This window comes from Oryzias latipes, chromosome 15 (assembly GCF_002234675.1).
Source record: "Oryzias latipes chromosome 15, ASM223467v1".
In the NCBI taxonomy this organism is placed as follows: domain Eukaryota; kingdom Metazoa; phylum Chordata; class Actinopteri; order Beloniformes; family Adrianichthyidae; genus Oryzias; species Oryzias latipes.
The window spans coordinates 14,704,075-14,721,568 of NC_019873.2; the positions used below are offsets into that span (position 1 = coordinate 14,704,075).

General features: G+C 37.7%; 1 protein-coding gene across 1 annotated transcript in view; it reads left to right on the top strand.

Annotated features, from left to right (window-relative positions):
• Nucleotides 1-17,494, top strand: part of hectd2 (HECT domain E3 ubiquitin protein ligase 2) — a 61,579-nt gene that overhangs the window by 12,035 nt on the left and 32,050 nt on the right. The window contains exons 3-14 of the mRNA XM_011484259.3: nt 2,660-2,798; nt 2,899-3,001; nt 3,092-3,181; nt 3,768-3,832; nt 5,618-5,663; nt 8,066-8,175; nt 8,640-8,788; nt 8,871-8,994; nt 10,169-10,265; nt 10,354-10,461; nt 12,485-12,617; nt 14,732-14,820. Coding sequence (XP_011482561.1) covers nt 2,660-2,798; nt 2,899-3,001; nt 3,092-3,181; nt 3,768-3,832; nt 5,618-5,663; nt 8,066-8,175; nt 8,640-8,788; nt 8,871-8,994; nt 10,169-10,265; nt 10,354-10,461; nt 12,485-12,617; nt 14,732-14,820 — 1,253 coding nt within the window. The remainder of the gene's footprint in view (nt 1-2,659; nt 2,799-2,898; nt 3,002-3,091; nt 3,182-3,767; nt 3,833-5,617; nt 5,664-8,065; nt 8,176-8,639; nt 8,789-8,870; nt 8,995-10,168; nt 10,266-10,353; nt 10,462-12,484; nt 12,618-14,731; nt 14,821-17,494) is intronic.

Genomic DNA, 17,494 nt, shown 5'->3' on the forward strand with positions numbered 1-17,494 from the left:
CATAAAATGACAAAGAAGCGCTGGCCCAGTCCCCAACTCCACCTCCAACTCCACCCAAAGACACAAGGGCGAAACCCTCACAGATTGAGCCGACGTCACCTGCATTTGCAGCTGTCTTCAATTCAGAATTGAGAGGCTTTATTAAGGGAGAGATACTTTGGGGATATTTGCTTATGGGTTCAAAATGTTCTAATGCAATCCGGACAGCAAACATAACACTCATACAAGCTGCTGACATGTTTGAAACATGACACAGTTGTTTTAAATTTTTGTTTAGTTTCAATCAGGTTTGTGAATGTGTGTAACTATCTGGCAAACTTCTAACTTAAAAAAAAAAGAATAAATAAATCTTAAAAACCTCAGTTTTATAGCCTTATTTATTGGAATCCAGATGCCGCTTATCACAGATAAGCTTCTCTTTGCATTCTTCTAAAGTCTCAGTAATTTAATCAATATTTCACACTTCATAAGTTCAGAAGGGAGCTACTTTGTCTGCAATGGTTTAACAGTAAGGTAATCCAAATCTCTTGAGCACTAAGTTTAATCAGGTAATAAACCCAGAAATCCGGTTTAAAATGAAATATATAAAACTGTGGTACGGGGTAAAGTTTAAATAACATACTATTATGATATAGCAAACTTCAAAAGACAGATGCCTTTAAATTTGCAGCCCGGAAACAGTGCAGCCCTGCCCAGTTCAGCTAAGCTGACAGTGATTTAACATCTGCCCACAAACCCGATTTGTTCTTGTGTGTGCCTCTGTGCTCCTTTCATCTTCTGCCTGTGCAAGCCTACAAAATGAGCACCCACAATGCACCTGGCCAGAGATGTTCGTGGTGGTTTCTCTGGCTACATACAATGGGAGGCCAATTATAAAGGAGGGAGGATGGATCACTATGAGGACGGGAAGACAAATGGGCCTGCACTTGTGTGTATTTTTGTATTGTGAGGATTTGTACTCCCCTGTTGAAGACTGGTCATGCTGATTAAGGTTAGTGGATGGCTGCAGAAATCAAATAAAAAAGTCTTGTTCTCAGTTTTTTTTTAACTTTATATTGCTCCTAATATTTCCAGACAGCAACAATAAAAAGTTTTCATTATTCAAAAAGTGCTTGCAGACTTGTTTTCATTCTTCTCTCGATATATGTAGTCTTTAATGCTCTTTGGAGACATAGATTTGCAACTGGTTGTCATCACCCATGTGAAATTTATTTACAGTAACTGTTTAATAGTGTAATTTTCTTCAGCCAAGGGAGCTCATTGTACTGCAGAGGAGAAAAAGCAACCGAGCAGTGGTGCAAATAAATAGACATCTGCATCAAACTAGCTCATTAAACACAGCTACATTTTTTATCTACTGGAAATGGAAGCAAATGTTAATGCTTCGGACATAAGGGCATGTTTTATTTTAATAGGCAGAGCTACATTTTATTTGTAATTTGTCTAGGACAATTTATTTTGTATAAAACATGTCTGGTAGGCAATCGTACTGATGGTCAGAAGTTGTTCCTTGACAATTTTTTGACACTGTCACAAGAACAGGCAGACGGCTGCATCCAAATGCAGCAGGTTTATTAGCTGAGCTAAAAGTCCACAAAGCTAAATCAGGGTCAGACAGGTAGGAGTTGATAATAAGTTAAGTTCATCTGAGGAGAGACAGAGTGACTAAAATCCAAGTGAGAGTCGGGGCAGGCGGTAGGCAAATAGTTAGGGTCAGAAGACGTGTTTACATGACATAAAAATTGGAATTTCTCCAAAAAGCATATAAGATATTGACACACCTTTACACCTTGCACGTATATTCCAACATGGCTGCACACATAGTTTCACTGGAGACTCAAGTTAAAGGCTGCAATCTATTTTATTATTATTGTTGTTGTTGTTGTTATATGATGAAGACATTAGAGGTCCCATAAAGTAGCAGAAGTTGTTTATGAAAAATTGAATAAATTAGTTAGCAATGTGCAACAAAATCCCATGAGTGGTTTCACAGAGATATCAATTACTAGTTTTCATTGAGAAAGAAGAAGAAGAAGGAAAGTTCCACTTTCTGTCACACACCTAGGTGTGCGAAACGTGTTTTCCGCATTTGACCGATCCTCTGGGGGAGTGGTTTATATGAATGTTTGATTACATTTTGCTGGCTTTTTTTTGTTAGTGGGTCAAAACATTTAATCATGACGCCTGAACAAAAAGGAGGTGTGGGTAACTCCAGATTTAGGAGGTTGGTGGTCCTATGTGTTTTGCAGCCATCTGTGCACAAATGTGTTTTTAAATGGGTTTAAGGAAGTGTGATTGAAACGCTTTGGTACAAGAAGGTTGAAAGTGATGTAGAGGACAATGATCGGTTTATGCACTGCTAATTACCTGCATCAAGTGTGTCCAGCTCATTAAAAGATGCAACGGCAGGGTTGTTGAAATTTAAGCAGGGGTGTCACCTTTGTTTCTAATAATAAATAAATAAATAAAAACATTTAGCTTTGTTAATTGAATTTTTATGATTTCTAACGCCATTTTCTTTAATTTTATTGGCTGATAGACAATTAATAAGAAGTATAGGCCACCATCTACTCTGCAGGTCTGTGAAGAAATTGCATTCATGAGCCTTTATGGCCAGTGTCAGCATTTGCCAGAAGAAACTGCTTTTGTGTACCCTCAGGAAGAGAACTGCCTCCAATCTGCAATGATGTTCGTCAGAAGCACCGACTCTCCATCGACACTCTGCCTCCAGAACTCAAAGCCCCGTTCCCCTTGGACCCCATCATTCCACTTCGTACCAAGACTACCAAAGAGTTTCAGTGAGTATAATCAATCAGTGTATAATAGGAAAAAAACTAAAAATATTTAATTTGACTCTTCAAACAAGTTGGTGCTTGTGTCTGTGTAATTTGATGCTAGAGAGGATATGGATCGTGCTACCCAATCAGGAGACTGGAGGGAAGTTAGAGACTTTTATCTGACCACCTTCGAATCTTTCATTGAAATCAACGCAGCCTTCAAGGTGAAAACACACACTTATTCAATTTTTACAGGTTTACCAGCTTTTCTATGGGCACCTAATTTTTTTTTTTTTCATGGTACCATATTGCAGCGGGAGGCGAATGGATTATTCAACACAATAGAGGACTCAGGAGTCAACGCAAAGTTTGTCAATGCTGTCTATGATACGCTGCTCGGCACAGTAAGAGATGCCTGTACACACACAAGCACTATTGGCAACTGAAAGTACTTCAGATCTCATGAGATTTGCTGCTACCTTGGGTTTAGTTTCTTTTTGTTGCAAGTTGAAAGCAAACAACAAAATCAGTTCCACCCCCAGACCCCTGTTAAATAGTCAACTATGACATTATTTCAAAGGTTACCACTCAAACTAGCTAATCTTTCATGGGTAAGGTTTATTAATTTTGTCCAAATTCCGTCAAGCTTGGAACCGTAAAGAGTTGCAAGGCAGCTTTAAATGAAGCACGATCTTCTGAAGTAAACTGATTGTTATATGTGTCTGCTATGACATGTCTACTTTACTGGCAACAAAACACGCTGTTTGCAAATGTCACATGATTAAAAAAATGTTTGTTAGACGTTAACTCAGGAACAATATAGGAATTCTGTTTTTTAAACTTGTAAAAGTTAGTCAGAGTGACTTTTCTGGCAAACTTAAAGCTGGATAAACGTTTCTTTTTTTTTTTTTTTTGCATGGGCCACTCGCATTCAGGCATGTTGAGCCAATGTTCTGCTGACACTGACCATGTTTTTCTTGGTGTGTGTAGCCTCAAGACATCCAGAAGTCAGTCCTGAAAGGGATCATTAACAGCCTGCTGAGGGAGTGGAAAGGGTGAGACAACGTCCAACCCTCAGTCATCTCTGTCGAGTCTTCTTCAATTTTTCTTTAGCACTTTTTATTAAATTCATGTCAATTAATTGCAAAGAAAAAAATAGACACATTTATGGATTTATAGGCAAAATATTATTAGCTGATGGGGAAAAAGGAAGTGAAATTTTCCGTGTTTGATGCAAACATTAGTGGAAAGATTATAAACCAACCAGCCTGTTATTTAGAGCCCTAACTGACTCTAAGCCTTTTGGGTAACGGTTTAGGCTTTTATTTGAGTAGAAATCCACTCTTCAGTTACCTTTACTCTTCTTTCCCTGTTTCCAAAAACGGATATTTGTCTTGTCATAGTTTGACTGAAAGAAATTTGACTGAATTCAGGAATTTAGCTGCACCAAGCAGCAGCTTTGAGAGTCTAGGACTCTGGTCTTTTCGGCACCTGAGCTACATAAAGTTGAGTGTAGGAAACTGAAATTAAACTGCTTTTATATGTTCAGGTTGAACAGTTGAAGCCCAAGAATTGAATCCTGACATACTCAACAAGAGATGGTGACTTTTACATTTCTGATTACCAATGGGAACAACATAACATTTTCCTGTCATATACTTCTATTAGGAAAGATGTTAGGAATGCAAAAAGAATAAACATTTATCAGTGGTATAATAGATGTGCATAAAATCTGTCCATAGTGTTTGACGGTTAGGCTCTGATGACGTCTTGTGTGCTCAGAGCTCAAATCTCAAAGCCAGACACTGATGGTGGTGGAGATCTAGTCTAAGCTTTGTTTTAGATGGAGAAGGGGTAGGAGGAGGGCCTGTAATGTGTCTAAAATACACAGAAATAAGCGTCTGTGAATTTAAAAGCAAAAATATGAATGTGATTGTCTGAGAAGAAAAGGCAGACAATTTAGCTATTGGTTCATTGGAAGGCTTTACTCATGTCAAGTGAGGAACGGAATGACCCAGCACACCCGGACGTGAGGCAGATCTTATTGAAATTGCACAAAAGGTACCATAATGATCCTACCGACTTTTCCATCCTGTCGAGAAGGATTTCATAGCATGGTATGCAAATGTTGCACTAAGATCAAGCAGCACTAAAACGGAGGGTTTTCCTGAGTTTGTATTAATGTGTTATCTCAAAGGAACTGTGTTGTCGGAAGAAACTTTTTCAATCAAATGAAACCCACAGATCTCCAGATAACATTTGGAGGCACTGATTTATGCCTTCATCTTCTGCTGGCTGGATTTCTGTAACAGTCTGGATTGAAACTAAGCTGTAGCTCATTCAGAATGCTGCTGCCTGAGTTTTAACCAGAACCAGAAGAAATCGCCACATCACTCCTCTTCTTAAGTCCATATACTGGCTACAGCACTGCTACTATTTAAAAAAACACTTACCGGTACTAGTCTGGAAATATAAGATCTTTTTGTGGATTTACTTTTTTTTTTTTTTTTTTATTATTATTATTTTTTTTAATACTTTTTGTGGATTTACAAATCCAACAGGGCTACAGGAACCAGCTGGGAGAAAACAGTCAGAATCAAACCACCAACTTCATCCATATTTATATTCAAACCTGATATATTTTTAAAATGCCCATGTCTGGCATGTAGCACCACCTTTACTCTTACTGTTAAATTTCTGCTCGTCTTTTTTCACAGATTCGATTGCACATGTTTATTAATATAGTTTGTACACCTTTTTGTGTGACCAAATGTTCCTATAGTGTGTGCGTCTTGACTTGTTATCCAGCTTCTGCTTTGGATGTGTGTTTTTATTTTCAGACCTCGAACCAAAGACGATCTACGAGCATATTTCATCCTTCTTCAGGTGAGGGAAATAGTAAATCATTCTCAGTGCTTATTTACAACATTGAACGAATGTGTAATGTTGTAATAAGGATTCCCTTTTAAACCAGATAAACAAAAACAAAAAAACTAAACTAAAATTAGTAAAACTGATCCATTTAAAAAATGATGTTGGTGATTCAAATTTTGCAGACTGGTCTATGTAAGCTGAGAAACAGTTGGATCAGATGGTTTATCACGGACTGATGGATGCTGGAGTCTCAAGACTGATCACAGTTGTCTTTTTTACAACATAAAAAAGTCATGTTTAGCTTCCGTTGTTTCAAGTTATCCACTCATCCATAAAGTTGATGTGGTCATGAGTGATGTAGGAATTCTCTTTGCACGTGTGCAAAGTAATGTTTTATTTTTTTTGTTTAAGCCCTTAAAAAACATCTCACACCATTTTAAATGCCTTTAGTTATGTAAGCCTGAGAGAAAAGGTAAATATAAAACTTTATTTAAAAGAAGAAATACTATAATTTATATTGAAATAGAATTAAAAATAATAGTTTATTTTGTCTAGCAATAGAAAAACATATTTTAATGAACAATTGCAAGAATTTTATCTTGCTACTGTGTCCAACAAAAAAATAAAAAATAGCATAGCATGTGAATATTGAGGCTGTTTAGATCAAAATGTAATTAAGTTCATAAAACGGAGTCTTAAAAAATTAAGAGAATTTACAAAAGCCCTTTGGCTCAGTAAGGTCAGCAGTTTGAGGCCAGTTTTGGGTGTGGTATGGTGAGACATACTTTACAGTAACAAACCCCTTTAGAAGAAAGAGCAGCCAAAATAGATTAAGAACATGAACAGAAATGTAACAAAGCAGAAAAGCTCAATCTCACTATAAACCAAATGCTGCCAACCTGTTTTTAATTGATTTTCTGGCACTTAAAGGGATTTGAATTTCATTTTTGTCATAATTTCTGCTTTTGGTTGTCTCAGACTATCAAAGAAAAGCCTTTTAAGGGCATAAAGCACAGACATTTGTTCACTCAAACACTAACAAAGTGCCTTTGAGGACTTTTTGGTGTCCATTAATGTGTTTGTGCAGGATATTGATGCATTTTGAATGCAGTTAGTAAAGTTCCTAAATTAAAATCGATGTCCTTGCTGCGTGAAAATCTGTGGCTAGATGGCTGTGTAATCTGATAAAAGTAGGAATCTGCTGCGGTTCCATGTTGGGTTTATGTGGCATCAGCACAAAGAAACATAAACATGCTGGCAAGCCAAACTTTAGACTTGGTCCTTTTTGACTTTGAAGACTTGCTTCATCTTGCTGCTCCCATGAGAACACAGCCACATGGACACACATACTCACACTGGGTGAAGTCATGTCGGTTGAAGACTGCCCCGGTTTCCTGTCTGATGATGATTTTCCCTACTTTATGAGCTCTGAAAGCTGCTGTTTCTTCCCTTCTTTCTCTCTCTCTCTGTGCAGAAATTGATGCACAGGCCGAACAGTCCTCTGGGGTTATCCCTCTCTTATAATTCACAAATAATACTCCTGTTTCAGCCAACCATGCTTTATCATAGTGAAAATAGGTCGGGTTTTTTGAGAAAGAATGCCAATTATTTAAGCCAAGGCTCTACTCTCCTAACCACACTTTATTTTTTCATAAAAAAATTATGCTTTGTATTTATTATGTCCAGACAGAACACCTGATAACTCAAGTCTAGTAAAATTACACAATGAGAGAAACTTTATTAAAGTCCAATGGTGGAAAAAAACAGTCTTCTAGTACATTAATAAATACACACTGCCTGCAGTTGTGAAGCCTATGTGAAGCAATTTTTAGTTTGCAAGTCACACTAAGCTTTGAAGCTCCAAAGCAACGTCTTAAAAAAAAAGGAATTTAATTAAATTACTATAATTTTTATACATCAAACATATAAAAATTATTCACAGAAACACAACAAAATTAAAGAAAAACAAAAAAAAACTCAAGGTCTCAAAACACTGTCACAGTCATGTTTGTCCATACACTGTCCCATTAGGCTTTTAATTGTTTGTATTTTTATACTTTAGTCCATGTTAATTCAAAACCCCACACCACAGACAGAAATGCATTTTTGTGTTGTCCTTACACAAGGTTGTTTGATGTCATTTTTATTTGTTAGTAAATATTTTCCTTCTCTTTCCTATGTTCCTTCTTACAGCTCTTGTTTGTTCTGTGGAAATTGTTTTCTTTTAGTTGTGTGTATATATATATGTGTATATATATATATATATTCTATTATATCTATAACCTTTAGTAATTTTGATTCAATAAATAAAATGCTGGTGGGATCATAAAATCCTACTTTCTGAATTTTTCTTATGGCTTATTTTGTAATATGCATGGTAGCTGTAGAATAACCGTTGTTTTTGTCTCGTTTAGAACCCCCAGTATTCAAGCACCAACACGTATGTGATATACGCTCACCTGTTGCGCCAGATCGCTGCTTTGTCTGAGGCTGATCACCACTTCCTGGTTCATTGGCTCAAAAGGTAATCATGCAAAACATTAGACTGGACTCGTGCATGTCCAAGAGCACGATTTGAAGGGAATTTTTTCTCTAGTTTTTACTTTTGCAAAAAGAGTAAAATGAAGTTTACTTTAGATTTTTTTTTAATTAAAGCACATTCCCATGTTCCATTTGACAACCTTTATGCAGCCAGTTTCACACTGCTGTCAAGCCAGCTCCTGTCTCAGTCAAGATGAAAAGAGAATGTTAGAAAACTTGTCCTTTTCTGGTGACGATTGACTGGAAACCTGCTTGAAATTAGATAACTGTGTTTATTTGTGCTTAGCTTTAGAAAACCACAGTTTCCTGTCAGATCTGGTTGATCTTTGACTCTCCTTTGGTTACTTTTTTTGTGAACTTGTGCAGGTTTAATGTCTTTGTAGCAAAGACATTAAAAAGACCCTTTAAGACCCATTAAAGACCCTTTCATTCTTGTGTGTCCGGCAGACTGTCTGCACGCCGCTTCCGACAGCTGGTAGAGCGCCTCCTGCAGTTCATCTCCACTCGCCTGTTTCCTGGAGACCCAGATGAACTTCCTCCTCTGTCAAAGTGCTCCTGGTGGATTCCCTCTGCTACCAAAGTGCTCAGCCTATTCAGTGAGTTTCACACAAACCACACAGCTGGATGTGTTTCTTTTTTTGGGTCACATTTTATGTTCTTTATATCTTTTTTGTTCAGATGCAGCCAACAGTGTCTCCTCTCCACCCATTATGCCCTTCACTGACTTCTACAACATCACTCTTGACCACATTGATTTCATGGAGGAGTACAGAATCTGGCAGAACCACGGCAACTCAAATCGGTCAGATTTACTGTCACACTGCTAGATTTTCCATCCGTTGGGTTTTTCCGCAGAGGGTGTCCAGACTGAAACAGTTTTCTTTCCAGTTGGCAAAACCAACGCATCCCAGGGATTAGGTTAACCAGCAGCTCCATCCCACATCCAACGCCCCCCAAAAAATAAAAAATACATGTGGGCACATGAGCACATGTCTTCCCAAATCCTTTTGAAAGTTCCTGAAAAATATGAATTTTCCACCTGCAGTTTTTCAATAATCAACAGAATTCTTATAGAAGCTACAAAGTCTTTGACTTGTAAACTTGCTGATACAGTTAATTTCATAGCATTTCTATTTATAATTATATTGAAATTCTAATCACTCTGTTTTCATTCTCACTCTGTAAGATTTGAGTATACATTTTGTCTAATACTACATTACATTCACACTGGCCTCTGCAACACCCTTTCAATGAAAAGTAGATACATGTATATGTGTGTTTCAGGCTTCCGTGTTCAAAACCCTTGTGTTCACGGGTAACTATACGCAAGTTTTAAGTCAGTTTTCGGGCTGTACATACAAAAAGCGCAGCCATTGAACCTGCGTTGAAAGTTAAACCAGCTGAACTTCGACCATTCGGGGACATGGATTTGGCAGTGGCGTATGGATAGCTTCCTTTTTAATTCATGGAAGTGAAACCGTTTGAAAATTGATGATGGATAAGAAATTAGTAGCAGCGATTTGTGTCCAGCTGGAATAAAAACTCTCATGTTCATGCATAGCTATGCAAGTTTTTAAGCTCTAAGTACAAAACGCGTTGCCACTAACTGCGCGTCACAAGTTGAACCAGGTTGAACTTTTACCAATCAGGGACTGGGTTTTGGTAGTGATGAACTGAAGACGTTCCCTTTTACTCATGGAAGTGCCAACCAATTGAAAATCGATCATGACGGTGAAATTAATGATTGTGGTTTGTGACTGGGTGGACGTATTTCAAATCCAGATAGAGCTGTGAAAGCAGAAGCCTGGAGCAAGATTTGCGGGATTTTCACCGCTTTCAACATTTCGCACAAAGGTTCTTCCATCTGTAGGTACATGCGCTAGTATCGGGTAACGACAGTCCAGTGTGAACACCAAATGTATACATTTGCTAAAAGCAAATATTCATTATTTGTTTTTTTTTACTGTCTTTTTCAGGTTTTCTTTCTGTCAGTTTCCGTTCATCCTGTCCACAGTGGTGAAGAAAGCCATCATTCAAAAAGACTCGGAACAGCAGATGATCAGCCAGGCCAGGGTGAGAAAATGAGAAGGCTCCAAACAACATAAGAGGCGAGTTGTTGTTGTTCAAGTTTATACAACAGCTGTGTGTTTGTGTTTCGCAGCAAAGCCTGGTCAGTAAAGTTTCTCGCAGGCAGAGAGTGGACATGAACCTTCTGTTCCTCAACATTAAAGTACGACGAGCACAACTTCTCAGCGACTCGCTGGATGAGGTCAGCTCCCAGAAATGCAACACTCGGATTCACTTTGTACTGATTTATATTTCTTTAAAGGATTTTTTAAAATCGAGATTAGAAAATGTAGTGTATGTCTATACTCTTTGTTTCTTTTGGGTTTCTTTTTTCCTGCAAAGGCATTCAAAATTTTCAATCTCCATTTTAATACCTTTACTCCTACTCGCTTCTGTATAGTAGGACAAGTCCCTACAAAAAAATGACATATTTGTGTTTTATAACAAAAACTCAGAAAGGCTGCTGTAATATGTTAGTTTTTGAGGGGTTAAATCAGGATCAGCTTAAAGTGAATAAAAAAAAAAAACAGGTTGTCAATTTGAAAAAAGGAAAAAAAAATTTGAAAAAGTTTTAAACTCAAAAGTACACATTGTAAAAGTGAAGGAAATATTGAAAATGTGAAATAATTAAAACACAAATTATAACAAACAAAATAAACTATTTGTACCAAACTTTAGAAGAGCGTTAACACCCCTATACGCCACATCAGAGGATGGATAAAATGGGCGACACCAACAGAAGAAACCCCCCAAAAACAAAAAGTCTGAACTCAAACTGTAAATTTAGGATTCAAATCAAAGGGAGAGAAATAATGAAAACATGAAAGTTGAAATTGCAAAACAGGAGCTGTTACAAATAAACATTATTTTTCATTTGGTATATTCAAGTTTCAAAAGTATTTTTTTTAATTTTATTTTCAATATTACTTTAAAGATTTAAGATTAATCTCTAGATTTAAGATTTAGATTTTTCATTTCAAAACAATAAAGAGGAATGAAAATAGTCTGTTATATTAGCATTAGAACATTGAAAATACCAAAAAGTGCTCCTCCTCAGACGGAAGCATCACACAAACGTAGAGATCTTTGGTGGAGGAAGAAGGGATTGAAGTGGACAGCTGCAGGGAGACTGATGGCTTCATCAACAGCTGCAGAGATCCTGAATACAACATTAATAAATTGTAAATCAAACAAATGAGCTTCCAAACATTTTGAACGTTATCAATAAACATTCAGCTTACCAGATACCAGATACCAGAAATCCTTCATACCCAACACAATTCAACTCTACAATAACTCACAATGCAACAGATAACCTTTGCACATCTTTCTTTCTTCTTTTCTTTCTTTTTCTTTTTTGCACATTTTTCTTTACCTGAACTGTCTGCAAATAGCTTTTTAAATTTTGCAATCTTATTGTTTGTTATTGTTATGTTACGTTTTTTGTCATTGGCTATGGTGACGAACAAATTTCCCACGTGTGGGATAAATAAAGGAATTCTGATTCTGATTACCTGTTCCATTGAGTTTAGTCGGTCTGCTCTGCTGTTGTGCGGTGTTCACTTGCTGCTCTGTGTGCTCACTTCAACTTTAATCTAGTAAAATTACGAGTTTTTTCTCGACTTAAAATCTCGTAATTTTTCCTTTATTTTTTTTGGTGGCCCTTAAACTCCGTCGTAAGATAAAGTTTTAAATTTATTTATTTATTTATTTTTTACTTGTCCTGTCCAACAGCTGAGCAAACAGAGAGAGAGGTGAAAACCTCTTGTGTTGGACATATTTTACTGTTACAACATGAGGTGATGAATCTTCCGTCACAAACGGTGTATATTTGAATTAACCCCTTTTGTCATTTAGACTAAACTTTATTTATATTATGGTAATTATATTTGTAGGCTGTTTTTTTTGTCAGACCGGATGGAAAAGAAAAGGAGGGAAGAAGACTGGGGGGGGGGGGGGGGTATAATCACAAAGCAATAAGTTGCTTGAAGTTTATAATCATCACTGTCAGGTGAAGATGTATAATAAATCTAAAAGGGGCGGGGCCTGTCCATATACACTCAAACATACATACCTGTTGGCTTCAGAAATCTTGTCAACACTGTTTGCTTCTTGCGACAGTCTTTTTTTTATTAAATCATGTTTGCAAAAAGACTATTTTAGATCCCACAGATTATTTCAAAGTTGTGTCGGGCACGAGAAAATCTCTGAATCTCTGTTTACAGTTGACGAGAAAGCGGTGTGACCTGAAGAAGAAGCTTCGTGTGACGTTTGTCGGGGAGGCGGGGCTTGACATGGGCGGCCTGACGAAGGAGTGGTTCCTGCTGCTGGTGCGACAGATCTTCCACACAGACTATGGTAGGGCTCGCTTTGACTCAACAGGGTCACCATCTCCAGGTGTTCCACTTAAGAGCAGATGTAGAAACTGTCCTCAGTGTTCTCCTAAGGGGTGACAGCTTATATCAGAGAATTTGAATCCTGATTTGATGTAGAGTCTGTGGAAAATGAAGCAATTCCCCTGTAAAAAAAAGGCAAACATACTCAGGTTTTTATTGGTTGAAATGGAAAGTACATTTTTATTAGTTACAGTCCTCAGCAGATGTGCTCTGTGAGGTTTCACCAGGGAGCAGGAGCACTTAAGTAAGTAAGGAAAGTGGCACGGTTTTGGTTTTAGAAATAGTGCCAGTCCAGTCCTTATTACGACTGTTTTCTTTCTTTTAGTTGTCTTTTAGCCTTTTTCCATGTCTGTTATTATCTCTGAACCACAATATGTTCCGTTTTTTTTAAGCCAATGTCTTTTTTTCTGCTTTTCTCATCTTGTTCCTTCAGAAATATTACTATAAATTTCAGTTTTATTGAGTGAGAAAAGTTTAGAAGTTGAGATCTGTTTTAAAGGTGGTGCTTTTGAAAAAGTAATCTGTTGCAGTTTCTTCCTGCTGAGCTTGAGTTACTATTTGAAAGATTTGAGTATTTTTCCTTTTAAGCACAGTAAGTGCTTTTGGTTACCAAATAAATATTATAATTTAAATTGCAGGCATGTTTAAATTTTGCTTTTTGATATAAAGTGGGCAAAGTAGGAGGGACTTTTAAAGTTGTATCGGTTTTATTTGCAGTAATATGAATTTTAAAACTCAAAGTGTTGCTTTTTAACCTTGAATGTAAGTTCCTAAAAGATGAAGGGTTTCTTTATTGAATTATATTTTTAAAGACTATTTTAGAATTTTTAAAAACATATTATGCTTTTGCAACAAATCTACCAACTCAAAACTCTAGGTGAAACTTAATTTTTCTAAAATTAAATGAGTATTTTTGCATTTTTTTTCTTTTATTTTTACAATAAATGTCCTTTTTATTGGCAGATGTTTTTCTCAGAATAGCTTGTCTGCTCAGCCCGTTTGGACAGATATTTTTTCTCCACATCTGTGACTTTGACACTCTTTCTTTCTGTCTGTCTGTCTCTTCTGACCAAGTAGTTTTTTCCATCGTCACTCCATCTTTTCCGCGGTCTTCTGTGTTTTCCCTGCCAGGGGACAGCGGCTCTGAAGCAACACACTCAATGAGGACTGTGTTCCCCTCATTAGCTGTGCAGGGAAAGCCCCCCTGCTCTGGCTCACACAAACACACACCCAGCTACGCAGACACACAGACAGGTGTACACATATGTGCACACAGCCTTTTCAGACTGGAGCAGTGTCGATTTCCTGCATTTGTAGAAGCAGGCTGGCCAGATGTGCCTCCACTCTGAACAGACTGCTGCTGTTCCTCTGTCAGGGCTGGAAAACCCTTTAAGTCTGGACTAGGAATAATGACAGGATGAAAGTTTTACTTAACAAAGTTCTTATCGTGTTTTCCTGCATTACACATCTAATGCTGGCAAGGCTTTTGCAAGTTATTCCCAAAGGAAGTAAGCAGCCTAACCAAATAAAGAACACAAACCTACAAAAAAAGAAAAAAAATACCACAATTGCAAATACATGTTTTGTTGTTTAACAAAATGTGGTTTTCCTTTATATGTTTTATTGACTTTCCCCAGAATCCAGTTACCTTTTTCTGTTGATATATCAAAAACATTTTTCCTGGTTTCAAATAGTGATTTTATGTAAAGCTGTGCATCCTCACAGAAACATCACTCCCTTTATCATAATAAGCAAGTGGCAGCAAATGTGCATGTTGAATTCAGTTCTATTTTTTATTTAACTGGACCAAAGTGATTGCCACTTGATGACAATAAACATCTCTGCTCTGGCTAAGCAGACCAAAGACGGGGAAAAAGTAACTTTTTGTCCTTTATAGCATTTTTTAATCTTCCTGATTTATTTATGTATTCTTTTATAATCCTAAATGTATCACTGACTCATTTTCTTTTGCAGCTTTTGTGTTGCCGTCTGTCTAAAGACTGTTAATCTCTTTGGTTTTGGTTTTACTAACTGGCCGGTGTGTTAAAATGTTACAGTGAGGTTTCTTTTTTGTAGGGATGTTCACCTACATGAAAGACTCGCGCTGCCATTGGTTCAGCAGTTGGAAGTGTGACAACTATTCAGAGTTCCAGTTGGTGGGAACAGTATCCTTACGCATTAAATCTGGGTTTGTAAAACCTTTTTTTTTGTTGCTGCTTCTTCATTGTACATATTATGCATCTTTAATCACTTTAGGCTGAATCTATACATGCAAAAGATGATAATTTTAGCATTAGAAGTCTTGCTGGATTGTAATCTTAAACTCAGTTTATTATGGGTTTTTTTGGGCGGGGGTGTACTTGGGGTACATTTGAAACGCACATCCTATTTAAGTTTGTGAAATGACATAAATATGTGTTATAAAACTAAAAAACTAGAAGGATTAACCCTCATCCATGCATTCTCAACTCAGCCATGCATTTGCCAATCACATCGGCTGTTCATCATGACATAAGAATGACACCAACAATGACCTTTGAATATACTGTAGTTTTCATTCAAAATTTTACATAGAGGTATCAAATAGTTTTTAGCTTTAAAATTCTTGGTTTAAAAACTTAACAGGAGTTATGACAAATTGTGAAAACCCTTGGAAAAAATCTAGTCTAGTCTTTGGCTTGTTTGTGAATTTAAGCATTTTTATTTTGTCTTTACATGTTTTAGTCTAAAAAACAGTTTATTCGCAATTTGTTTAATTACAAATTTTTTTGTACATTTTTTTTTTTTAAATTGTCATAATTTTATACCTGAAATTGAGTTTTTTGGACAGCTGCAGGTTCATTGTTGAATTATTGTATTATATATTGAAAATGTATCTGTAAAAAAAAGATGTTGGTGTTGTACTAAGAATACTGATATCAAGCATTGCCACAAAAAACTTTATTTTGAACATAAATCAATAGAGCAAATTTTAAAAACACTTAAAAAGGACCTGGGTTACTAAGAATTAATGATGATATGATGTCATCGATTTCACAAAGTTAAAATCTCATTGATATAAGCGTTTTGCGACGATCATTTATGAGTCCACTGTCTTCTGAAGATAAAAACTTTGATGGTTTTTAAAAAAAAAACATTTAAATAATTTTTTTAGCAAACATAGTTACGACGGAATGCGTCTATATTCGCCGATCTAGTGAGCATTGATGCACACTGGTTTTTGACAGAGGCTTCTGGGAAATTTCTAGGGGAACTGAATTTTGGAATTGTAGTAAAAAAAAAGAATTGTAGATTTGGAGAGCACTAAAAATGGCGAACGCACTATATAGTGCACAATAGTGAGTAGGGAAGGAATTCTGACACAACCAGAAACTTACACTTAATGCTGCATTCACACTGCGTGTGGTGCGTTCAGAATGTGCTCTACAGGGTGTTATGAACGCACATCCAGGCGGTGTTGGACACACAGGACCAGTGCCAGACATGCAGGTAGCAACAAGGAAGAAATTCACGTCACTACCAAATCCGAGTCTCTTAGGCTACGTTCACACTGCAGGCTGAAACGACCCAATTCCGAATTTTTTGCCCCTAAGCGGCCCAATTCCGATCTTTTCACGACAGTCTGAATGACACAGATCCGATCTTTTCAATTGCGACCCAGGCCCCGTGGGTTTGCCGGCCTGATTCCGAATTGTAGCCGTTCTTTTCAATTGCGACCGCCGTCTGACCGGCCAGGCGACTTGATTCCGAACTGTACGTCATCGACACGCAACAAACGTCATCATTTTGCGTTAAAGTAGGCAGGAACGAGAACGTAAACATCAACCATGGTGGACGATGCTGCTGAGACCCGTCAGTGGAAGGGAAGCGATGTCCCCGATTGGATTAATATTTGGGCTGATCGCTCTTTTCAGGCCAAACTCCAGGGCTCTGATCGCAACTGGGCGGTTTTTGAAAAAATTTCCAGATAAATGGCAGAGCGTGGTGTTGAACCTTTACCGCGATAACTTTTTTTTCTTTCTCCCCTTTGACCGTGCTCAAGCGCGGGGGACCCGGGCGATCCTCCTCCTCCTCCCTGTTCTGATCCTTAGATTCTCCAGAACGGGTTAATAAAGAGTCCATAGCATTTATTCTGGGGGAAACCTTCTTTTATTACCGTCCTCCGTAACACACAACATGAATGCGCGCACACACTGCACCCCCCCCCCCTATTCTCTATCGCGGCACGCGCTTGCACACACGCGGGCGAGCGGCTCCAACACATACACATTTCCATTCCACAACAGTGGGTACAGACGATCCAGACTCCATTGCCTTCTTAAAATGAGAAGATTGTAATTGTGCTGCTCCTTCGTGAAAATAAATTTAATATTACAAAAAGAGCTCCGCTTTTGACAACACTGTTGTTGACATCCATTGTTAACGTTTGCTCCGCAAACAAGTGACGTCGTTCACCGTTGAGTATTCTTCTGGCTTCTGCGCATGCGGGTCTCGTTTGGGTCGTGTCACGGTCACACTGGAGATCACAAAAGTTCGGATTTACTTGGAAATGTGAACGGTCTAGCAAATAATTCGGATTTTTTCAAAAAATCCGAATTGAGCATTAAGCCCTGCAGTGTGAACGTAGCCTTATTGGTCACAATACTGCGATTCAGCGTTAAAGGGTTCAACTGGTTGAACCGTCAGCGCGTGATCAATGAACGCCTGATTTGTAAGTAGAACTCGTGACCGGACTCAAAAACTTGGTTAGCGCAGCGCGATTACAGGCGTTCCGGACACCCTTGCCCAAATTATGGTCTGCCCCAATGACCGTGGACTAGGGAGGAACCAGCTCACAGA